Source organism: Notolepis coatsorum, assembly GCF_963971535.1.
Source record: "Notolepis coatsorum genome assembly, chromosome: 1".
NCBI lineage: Eukaryota > Metazoa > Chordata > Actinopteri > Aulopiformes > Paralepididae > Notolepis > Notolepis coatsorum.
This window is the reverse complement of record NC_140165.1, coordinates 144,153,011-144,163,897: the sequence shown is the minus strand read 5'-3', so window position 1 is coordinate 144,163,897 and position 10,887 is coordinate 144,153,011. Positions and strand designations below refer to the sequence as shown.

General features: G+C 42.1%; 1 protein-coding gene across 1 annotated transcript in view; it reads left to right on the top strand.

The window, feature by feature from the left end:
• The first annotated feature begins 885 nt into the window (after window positions 1-885).
• Window positions 886-10,887, top strand: part of ogdha (oxoglutarate dehydrogenase a) — an 86,153-nt gene continuing 76,151 nt past the window's right edge. The window contains exons 1-2 of the mRNA XM_084331043.1: window positions 886-1,021; window positions 3,240-3,681. Coding sequence (XP_084187169.1) covers window positions 3,442-3,681 — 240 coding nt within the window. The 5' untranslated portion in view covers window positions 886-1,021; window positions 3,240-3,441. The remainder of the gene's footprint in view (window positions 1,022-3,239; window positions 3,682-10,887) is intronic.

Genomic DNA, 10,887 nt, shown 5'->3' with positions numbered 1-10,887 from the left:
AGTGAATACCACGATCACAACACCAGAGGGAGCTCCACAAATCATGTTAAACCCAGATTCGGCTCAAACAAGGGACTAAACACGTTTAGCAATTATGCCACATCAATGTGAAACGCCTTACCCCAAGCTGTAAAGGAATGTGAATCACTACCTACTTTCAAAACCACTCTCAAAGAACACCTACGGCTACGGGAGACTGCAATTCGAAACTGGCCCCTGTAAATGTCCTAACCCAACCCCCTCCAATGTACAGTAAATTACCAAGTATGGTTTTGTCAATATTCCAATGTACAGTTTTGCTTGTACAGTTGTACAGTGTCCCCCACCCACCCACCAGTCCCCCCCCCCCCCCCCACCTCCAATGTACAGTCCCCCCCACCGCACCTATACCCAACCTCCTCCAATGTACAGTTTCTACGTCAAATGTATATACTCTCTTTTCTGGACTCTTTTTGTATCACAAACAGTACTGTATTTGCAAATCTGGTATGTCATAAATGTATAGATGTAGCAGTACGGTCTATCTGTATGTCATATGTTATGATGAGTTAAAAATGAGGGACCCTGGTGTAAACAAGACGAAAGTTTCTCTGGTCTGCAACCCCTTAACAATTGTATGTATTGAGCTGTACTGTACTGTACCCATTCTGCAATCTGTTAATAAAGTTTTCAATCAATCAATCAATGCGTTTAAATACATTTTTCGTTTGGTTGATGATAATTTAGCATGAATTGGACACTCCACCAATGCCACCATACACGGACCGTTCAAACACACAGAGATCAAATGCAAAAATACCGCGCTTGTTTTGACGCATGACGTCATCCCTGCACACGTTCAACTAGGCCTCGCCGCTTCTACGTTCCGCGCCGTCGCCGCTTTTCCGCGACGCGAACTGTCATTTCGGGAGAGGGGCAGAGGACATCTGGAACAGCGGCTGACGGGGAAGCCGCTGAAGCTCGTTTCTTACATAAGAGCTGCGATTCGTATTTTTTTTTAAGAAGTCTGCTTATTGGGAGGGTAAGTCATTTAGTTGTATTTGACAGAAATGACGACATTGTTTTTACTCCATGTAAACTCAACCAAGAGCGGTCTTGAGGAATTTGATAAAGACGAAACATCATCATGGCTAACTTGGCTACAGAGCTAACGTTAGCCTCGTGTTAGCTCAGCATACATTTAATATTATTTAGCCAACCAACTAGGTAGCTAATCAGTTACTTGGTGTCTGTCTTCAGTTAGCCCTTGATGCCTTGCTAAACGAAGGAGGTTGAAGTGGGAGAAAATAACTAACGTTAACACCTTTATCCTTGTAGCATTGATTTAACATTAGCATATATTAGCCATACGCGCTAACATTACTGTACTTGAAAGCCAAAAGACGAATCACTTCACAGCAGCTAGCTAGCTAATTATATAACGTGAAAGGTTATCCCATCAGCTAACGGTGTAGCCAGCAAGCCTAGCATGTTGACCAACACTTTCCCGTCAATGGCACATCCTGTAACACAACTTTGGGACAGTACATTTGTAGCCACTGCACATTGTTTTGACAGTCGGGAATATGTGGGAACCCGTGTCTTGAGAAAGGACAAAGTTATTGACACTTTGTCGGGCGAATAGCAGTACCTTGAGTTCTTATTTCCGGGCGGGTTTTCTTTCAGATAACCAATCGGGTCGTTAGGAACATAAAAATGGGCGGGATCTGGCAGGGCAGGGTGAAGGAGAACGGGTAATGTTCCAACTGGGGATCCAACAAGGTCATAACATGGGAGGAGTAGGTTAGGGTCGGGGCACGGAAATACTAAAACCTTATGAAATCAATGTATTGGAACAAGGCTAAAACATTAGATAAAAACAGGCACAAAGTCATATTGAGATAAGCATGCAACAACATAAAGATGGCCTTTCTCTCCTGACACTGACGGGAGTAAGTCTCGCTTGCACTCAACCACACTAAAACCTTTAATCACTTCAAAACAAAACTAGACAGTCTAAACATTTAAAATAAAAAAAACAGCCGAGACTAACCTGTGATCGATAACAATGTGGTCTAGTACAATGACTTCGTCGGGGTGTACTTGAGAGAAACCTTTACAGTCTGCTCCCCAAATGAGGAAGTTGGCATTGCACCCATGAACCCAGGCACATGAAAATATGTTTCTTTGAAACAAGTTATTTTTGTTGAATAATAGCTGATTAAACATTTTACTGTGAGTGCATGAAAGTGAAGCATGAGAGAGTGTGTGTGAGAGCGAAGGAGACAAGAGGCTGATTGTCTAGGTTGAAGGTTCAGTGACTTTTTTTTGCTGTTTATTTTTGCATTGTCTTGCTGTTTTGTTTTCTTCAGGAACTTGTTTTGTAAAGCTAGCAATGACATTAAGAGCATTCCAATACACACACACCCACACCCACACCCACACACACACACACACACACACACACACACACACACACACACACACACACACACACATGTCACATGTTTGGCTAGCAAACATGCATGGAGTATTCTAGTATGCTAGAACACCCAGACTATCAAGTGAGACAATGCCTTTTACAACATGCTCTCTTTCAAAGGAGCAATAGTCTGCATTAGGGAACAAGTATCTTATGTTTGATTTATTTATTAAGGGTGGACAATTATAAACTGAGCTCCCCCAGTGTGCGGCTCCTCATTCATTTAATTTCTATTTAAGTGAAGTATCCCTTTTAAGGCTATTTAATCTGTAGACTTTCTTTGTTTGTAACTAACTACCCTAGCCACACTGCAATGAGTACCTAATTACCTATGTTATTTCCCCCCAGTGCATTTCTTCTAAATCCATACCAAGACTAGGCAAAACCCATTGTCCATAACAACATGATACTTAATTTAATCAAGCCTAGAAGAAGTGCATTTTTCTTCTAAATTTAAATACCCTTTTGATTATGGAGATTGTCTTCCTAACTTAATAAATAATTGCGTTGTGTGTGTTGGCACAATTCCATTTCACTGTTGTCTTCTGAAGATTATGACTTCCATTCAGTCTGTTACTTTGAGGAGTGCGATATGACCCTGTCCATTGTCCTTATCTTTCTTCCTGTATGTTTATTTGGTAACATGACAACATGACCCTCCCCCTCTCTCTCCCTCTCTCCCCTGCTCTCGGTCTCTGATTGTGCTTCTCACTCTCTCTTCTTTTCTCACTGCCTCTATGCGTTTATATATCTCTGCCTGTTTCTTTGTCTCATACAGAATACAGAAGGACCAGTGGACTTCAGACCAATCTTCAGAGGAGTAGTCAACCCCTCTATCCTGGGAGTGAAAATTAATAGGAATTCCCTTTTCTTCATTTTCCTTCCCCTGCTCTGCATTTCCAGAGGAACTCCAGGACCACTTTGTGTGTATCCACCTAAAGACTGAGCATCACAGTGTGTGTGTGTGAGCTAACGGACCAATGCACCGCTTAAGGACTTGTGCGGCTCGGCTTCGGCCGCTCACCGCTTCTCAAGCGGCACAGACTGTTGGCCAGCAGCGGCCCGCCACAGTTGCCGCTACAAGTGGCACAAGAACGTTTCAGCCAATCCGGTGCTACACGGCCCCGGTGGCTGCGGAGCCGTTCCTGAATGGGACAAGCTCCAACTACGTGGAGGAGATGTACTTTGCTTGGCTGGAGGATCCCAAGAGTGTTCACAAGGTAAGACCGGAGAGGAAGAGATGGGGACCACCTGTGAAGTGGATGGGTTGTCGCACATTTATTGGCTGGGGAACTATCGGGCGGAATCGAAGGTTTAAATGTATTTTTATAATAACGTTTTAACTTTATTGAACCAAACAATGTATATTATTTAGTAGAGCTCTTCACTGGCCTCACGATTCGATTCTACTATGCATCTCGATGCAGCTCAATAATATATTACATCCTCAATTTTATAATCTATATTACTGCACATACTTTTTCAACAATTAATACAAGCAGTCGGATAAATTAACTCTTATTTAGAAAGTTCTTAAATCAGAATGTCAAAATAAATGTCTTTACTAGTGTTGCATGATACACAGATACTAGAAAAGTATCTTGATACCCAGCTCAATATTCCATTTTATTTTTATTCATACTTTTAGAATAGCCTGATGCTGTATTTTTTACCAGTTGAGTGGATGCGTGACCGGAGCACACACCAAGGCATAGGAAAATAGTCACAGATATTGCCGAATGTCTTATTTCATAATACAAAGTTTCAGAATGGACGTTTGGATTAAATCAAGTTGTATGCAGTGATGAACAGTCTTTCCCTGCGGAACACAAGTTACTTAACGTTACACAGGTCGTGCTATGCATGCTTAGCTTGCTAACGTTAAGATGGCAGGAGCCGTCTGCCTACAAATATGTTGTTTAAACAAATGGATTCACAAAATGGATTACCATCCTCCAAATGTTATTGAAGACTCCTGTGACCAGTAAATAGGTATTACGTACGTCTAACTTTTACTAACCATTGTTTACCGCAGCAATATCAGCAAATGTTCTACGTTCGCCTCAAAACCCACCTGTTCTCCCTTGCCTTCAACCCCCCCACCCCTAAACCCCCCCCCTCCCCTCCAACCTGATTGATATGTCTCCAGTCTTTTTTTGTGCCATCAGGCTGTCTCCCCTGTTCCCCCCATGGTCTCATGTTCCTTTTGTTTTTGTTTCTTTGTTGTTTTGTTTTTGTTTCTTTGCTTTCGTTTCTTTGTTTGTACCCCTGCTCCCGACTACTGTCAGCGACTTCGGGTTATTGAGAAGCGCTATATAAATTAAATTAATTATTATTTATTATTACGTTATATGCGTAATTGTGCGCCATGTGCCTAAAGTCAAGAATCGATTTTTTTTAACATCAACGTTAGTAGGCTATAATAATCGATTATGTTATGTTATGTTCTGCATCGATGCAGAATCGTCCACATCCGCATCGCGATGCATCTTAGAATCGAGAAATTTCCACAACCTATTATATGGGATACTACAACATGTTAGAAAAACCCTGCACTCTACTGCCTGCGCATTCATTCAGAATGCACTTAAAAACCTTGTGGGGAGAGCATACCGGAATCTTGCGAGGAATGAAAACCTAAAATACAGGTTCAATAACGGGCTTAGTACCATTTTCTGGAGGAGGAAATGCTTGTAAGCTAGGTCAGGTATAACTTACATTTCTGAGGTTGGTCGTTTTTCCTGTAGCCATTGATTTTGTGAGCTTACAATGGAAAGCGCGAATGGTGCAGACAGAGGGCTGTGGTTGGAGTACACAGGCTACATCAGATGAATGGTGCAGACTGAGGGCTGTGTGGTTGGAGTACACAGGCTACATCAGATGAACGGTGCACACACTGAGGGCTGTGTGGTTGGAGTACAAACACAATGCTTCTTAGCTTACACAATCTTGTTATAACTAAGAGAATCGCTGACAAATATATTGTTTTCGTGCATAGATCATGTATCGACTTATAATGTGCCTTTCACATTAGCAGTTACTGGATAACAGCGAACATGATATGTTTCCAGGATTATCTTTGCGTTACACAGACTGCTCAGATTTTGAGGAAGTATAGAGAAGCCCCACCCCTTCAGTGGAAGAATGTGAAAAGGGCGCTCTGGTGACGAGGTCTGCACAAATAACAATCTGCATAGTCAAAGTCATGTCTCAAAGAGGAGTTAACTGTAGAAAAAACACGTTTTTGAGTGGAGAGGACCTCCAATATGTGCTCCAAATTTAGTGTCTCAGAATGTAAAAAACTCATAACTGCATAATAGCTGGTCAGGGGATTTGAATCGGCGACCTTTCAGGCACATGCCCGTTTCTCTTAACCTCTAGGCTGCCGTCGCATGTTAGGGAAGCAAGGTTGTCTTAACTGAAGTATGAAAGGCAAGCTTCTAAGGCAGAGACGATATGCCATTGGGAAGAATTGATAAATCGGGACCAAATTATTGATAAATATCGCTATTTTTATTAGTATTAAATTTTTTTTTTTATTATTATTTAAACCCCAAATGTATGTTTCTTTTGCAGCTCATTTTATAGTCGGTGGTCTCTGGATGTGATGGAGGAGAGCATTAATGCACAGTGCAGAGTTGCAATTCAACAGAATTGACATGAAATGGGGATGTTTTAAGTACTAAAACATGCCACAAGACCTAGTATATTAGTATAGTATCTTTTTATTTTATTTTTTTTTTTTTTCTACATATGCAAATATATCTATGTGACGCCACTTATCGATATCATGCAGTTATTGATAATTATCGATATATTGATAAGTGGTCTCAGCCTTAAAAGCTTCTTAGTTCTAGAGAAAGGGCAAAAAAAATTGGTGCTCATAGTACAACTTGGATGCATTCTCTTGATCAATGGCTCTGGGTCCCGTGCCTTTCCGTCTGTCTCACATGTCAGACACCTGTTGGACAAGTCCCATCTGATTGGTCAGAGCCTATTCATAGAAACGGGACAGGAGAGTGGTCAGCAGTTACATACATGTGCACACACGTCAATTCAGGGGTTGTAGCCTTCGAAGGCTGCATTTGAAGACTGCATGTGTCAAATTGCATCACAGTGGCGCGACCAAGGCTGTCCCAATTTGAAGGCTCCTTCAAATGCAGCCGAGAAATGCAGCCTTCTTTTCCATCGGAAGGATCGTCAGGGAAGTTACCCAGAATGCATTTCACACCAACGGGGCAGATATGCCGACTATTTACCAAGGCTGACACGCGTATGACCTAGGACCATTATTATACAGTTTTATAATTTTTATATTAAGATTTAGATTACGAATATGTGGTCCGTTTGTCCAAATAACATTCTTGTTTGGAAATTTGTTCCAACATTTTCGGAGATTGAGCAGCTGCGTCGGGCCTGTGTTTGACGCCCAGTTTAACTGATAATTAACTAATGGTTCGACGCAACGTTTAACTATCTTAACTGTCCTGCTATTTTCTGTAATGTATCAGTCTTCCCATTAGTAGCTAGATTAATACATTTAGTGGAAGTAAGTAATAATAAAGCAATAATCTGGATAAAATCATCGCTTTAATCCAGTAGCGGCTGGTACTATTGCAGCCTTGTGGGTCGCAGTTCACGTTAGGTCGAGTTGAAAATGTAATGCTCTGAGATGCTCTGGAGCAATCTCTCTCTCTGTCTCTCGGATCAATCCAATAAAATAATTAACACATGTATGTTGTCATTTTAAACAACTCACCATTCATTCATTATGCATCAGCAGCAGCTAAATGAATGTTATAGTTCACAACACAGCAGCGCGTTTTGAATCGCTAGCCTATTATCGTCTCAGCAAGCACAGTCAATACTTTTTTCCGTAGCCGCATTTCGCGGAGACAGCTGTGTAGCGAGAGCGAGAGAGAGAGAGAGCGAGAGAGAGAGACTCACTGTTTAGTTGAAACGTCCAGGGCAGGAGGGCTTGATAAAGTGTATAATCCACTGTTGATGTATTCCAGACCACTGTCCAGACTGCATCCGCCATATAGCTTGTTAGCCAAGTGTTAGCTGTTAGCAGTTAGCACCACACAACACAAGTACTTCATTTCTTTGTCCATTTCCGCGTCGGAACAGACTGCAAACTACCTGGCGTTCTATCGCCATGCTCTAAGACAAACTCTAACCTTAACCAACTTTGAAAGAGTGCCTAAGCTTAACCGTCTAAAGAACTTGCAGTCACGCTCTAAGACAAACAGCTGCATCTCACAACAACAACTATCTACCACCAACCTAGAACAAGCTAGAATTGGAACATTAGAAAGTGGATTCGGCCAATCAGAGATTGTCTCCGCGAAATGCTGCTACCGAAAAAAATACTGGCGTCGGCCAATCGGAGAGCGTCTCCGCGAAATGCGGCTACAGAAATTCTTGACGCTGCTGCCTAGACCGCTTCAAATCGCGCCCGGATTCCAACATAATAGTCATATTTAAACGCACAACGCGTTACGCACTGATTGGCTGCGACGGATACAGCGATCAAACAGTGACGCGCACAGGGGGCGAAATTAAAGCCTGCCGCCCGCCAGGGGCGGTCAGTTTTTACCTTTTGGCGCTTGCCACTGAGAGCCCTGCCCGCCGTGTGGCGTGTAGACGTGTAGTTCATAACGATACTCTTATTTTGAAAATCTGTGCGGGTCTCATTTCCGGCCCAAGCGCAGCTAGAGTCATAATATCGATGGCTCCGGCAGTTAGCATCATTCGGTTCGTATGATATTCTTATTTTGAAAAAAAACGTGGCAACGAGTCATATCCGCCCAGCCGGGCCAGCCCTGCAGCAGGATACTATTGGCTTCTGCTCGTATCAACACAGAGCGGCCCGCAGCTCTAGTGCCACTGCTAACGTTAAGCTCTCAGAATGGTAGCAGCTCGCCCGCAGCATCTAGTGCTAACGTTAAGCTCTCAGAATGGTAGCAGCTCGCCCGCAGCATCTAGTGCTAACGTTAAGCTCTCAGAATGGTAGCAGTTCGCCCGCAGCATCTAGTGCTAACGTTGTTAGCTAGCTCACGTTAGATTATGTCCCAGTAAACTAAATTGTCTTAACGTTATCTAGCGGGCTAGCAGTAGCTACAGATAGCTCCTGATATCAATGTCTTATAACATTGATTCAACGCGTATTCTAGCTGAGGGCTTGATGAATGTGATTAGACCAAAGAACCGCAATATTATACCAATAGGGTCCAGCTGCAGCGCCGGAGAATCCTTGCATGCTGAATGTAGAGTATTAGTATAGGGTCTAGCTGCATCGCCGGAGAATCCTTGCTGGAGCTGGAGGCTACTCAAGTAGTTTCAAGTTCAAGTTTCTTTAATAGTTGTCATACAGAAGTACAGAATACTTTTGTACAAAATGCTTCTTACTGTTGCGCTCCAGAGACTGTGCATGACAAGATAAGTATGAAATAAAAACATAGTAAAAATTAGAAGAAAAAAAAAAAAAAAAGAGGTCACAGTGTTCAGTTTAGACATATGTACAATGTTCGTAGACGTAGTTACCATACAATATACAATACTGTGCAGTGTACTAATATACAATACTATATAGTGCAAGGCATAAATGGACGAGGTGCAGTTTAGGTACAATTCACAGTAGGTGTACGAGTTGTAGTGCAAATCCTTTATCAATAAATATAAAGTGTAAGTGTGTTTGTGTGATCTAAAGTGTGGAGAGTGGGTGCTGCAGTGTGTTGTTTGTTTGAGTGAGTGTGTGTGTGCGTGTGGGTGTGTGTGCTGTGTGCATTTGATGGTTGTTGCATAGTGATTATTGTTCGTTTAGCGATTATTGTTCGTTTAGCAGTCTGATGGCCTGGGGATAGAAGCTCCTTCTGAGTCTTTCTGTGCTCGCCATAAGACTCCGGTATCGCTTGCCTGACGGCAGCAGTTCAAAGAGGCAGTTGTTCGGGTGGCTCGAGTCCTTAATAATTCTCTTAGCCTTCCCCTTGCACCGCTTGTTGTAAATGTTCTGGAGGGTGGGAAGCCCCCCTCTAATTGTGCGTTCGGCTGAACGTGTCACTCTTTGTAGTCTGCTACGGTCTTGTGCAGTGCTATTCCCAAACCAGGAGGTGATGTTGCCGGTCAGGATGCTCTCTATTGTACATGAGTAGAAGTTCCTAAGGATCTTCTGACTGACTTGGAACTTCCTTAGGCGCCTGAGGAAGTAGAGGCGTTGTCGTGCCTTCTTCACAACACTAGTATACACAGACAGTGGAGCTGTTTGCAGATAGCGAGCATTTTGACTTATTGCGTTGTGGCGATGTCTTGCAGATAATACAACTACAAGTATGATTATATAATATATATTTTATTTAAAAAAAAAATTTTTTATATAAAATATATATATATATTTTTGTAATCAAAAAGAATTTGGCAGGTAAGAAATATGCTTGGCGGGTAGATTCTTCCCATCTACCCGCCACTGGCCGGTGAGTCAAAAAGTTAATTTCGCTCCCTGGACGCGCACTCAGAGCGCTATTGCGTCTAGCCCGGGCCGAGAAATACAAAAAAATTAAAAAATTAAAAAAAGTGAGTCACTTCCTGTTCAGGAAAACGAGTATTTTTTATTTTATATATTAACGTTATATTGTGCATTGGAAACACAAACATACTTAAAATGAGTAAATATTATTCATTTTAAACATGTTTATATTATTTATAGGGCTATAAAACAAAAAACAAAAAAATTATTTTTATTGTTCTTCTCTCATATAACCAGGGGCCTGAGGGGGCGCGGCACCCGTGCGCCCCTAGTGGCGAGCCGCCACTGCTTTAATCGTCTGAATCAGATGACGCTATCGGCCACTTTGAGCCTCTTGGTCCATTATGGGCATATGTCCACACTGGGAGACTGAGCTTTTTCCGTGGCTGCCCCCAGGCTGTGGAACCCCCTCTCCCCCACCATCCGAGGCTCTGACACCATCAACCTCTTCAAAACCCACCTAAAAACACACCTGTTCACAGTTGCCTTCGCAACACGGCCCTGCTCCCAAGTAGCCCACCCCGTTCCCCCCCTGACTCTTTTCTTGTAAGCTACTGATCCCGTTGCTTCTGTTTTTGTTTTGTTTTTTGTTACTGTTTCGACCAATTGGACAGCACCCTGCTTCCTTTTTTATTTTATTTGTTTTATTTTTCCTGTTGTTACTATATATATATATATATATATATATATATATATATATATATATATATATATATATATATATATATATTCATATTTCTCCCCTTTATTTTATATAGCTTCTCTCTCTTTGTAAAGTGTCCTTGAGTTGAGTCAGAGAAAGGCGCTTCTCTCTATAAATCCAATTTATTATTTGTGTATCGTGATGCAAGGGCTTCCCAAATCTTGGCACCAATAGGATTCCTCATTTTAACTGGGCATC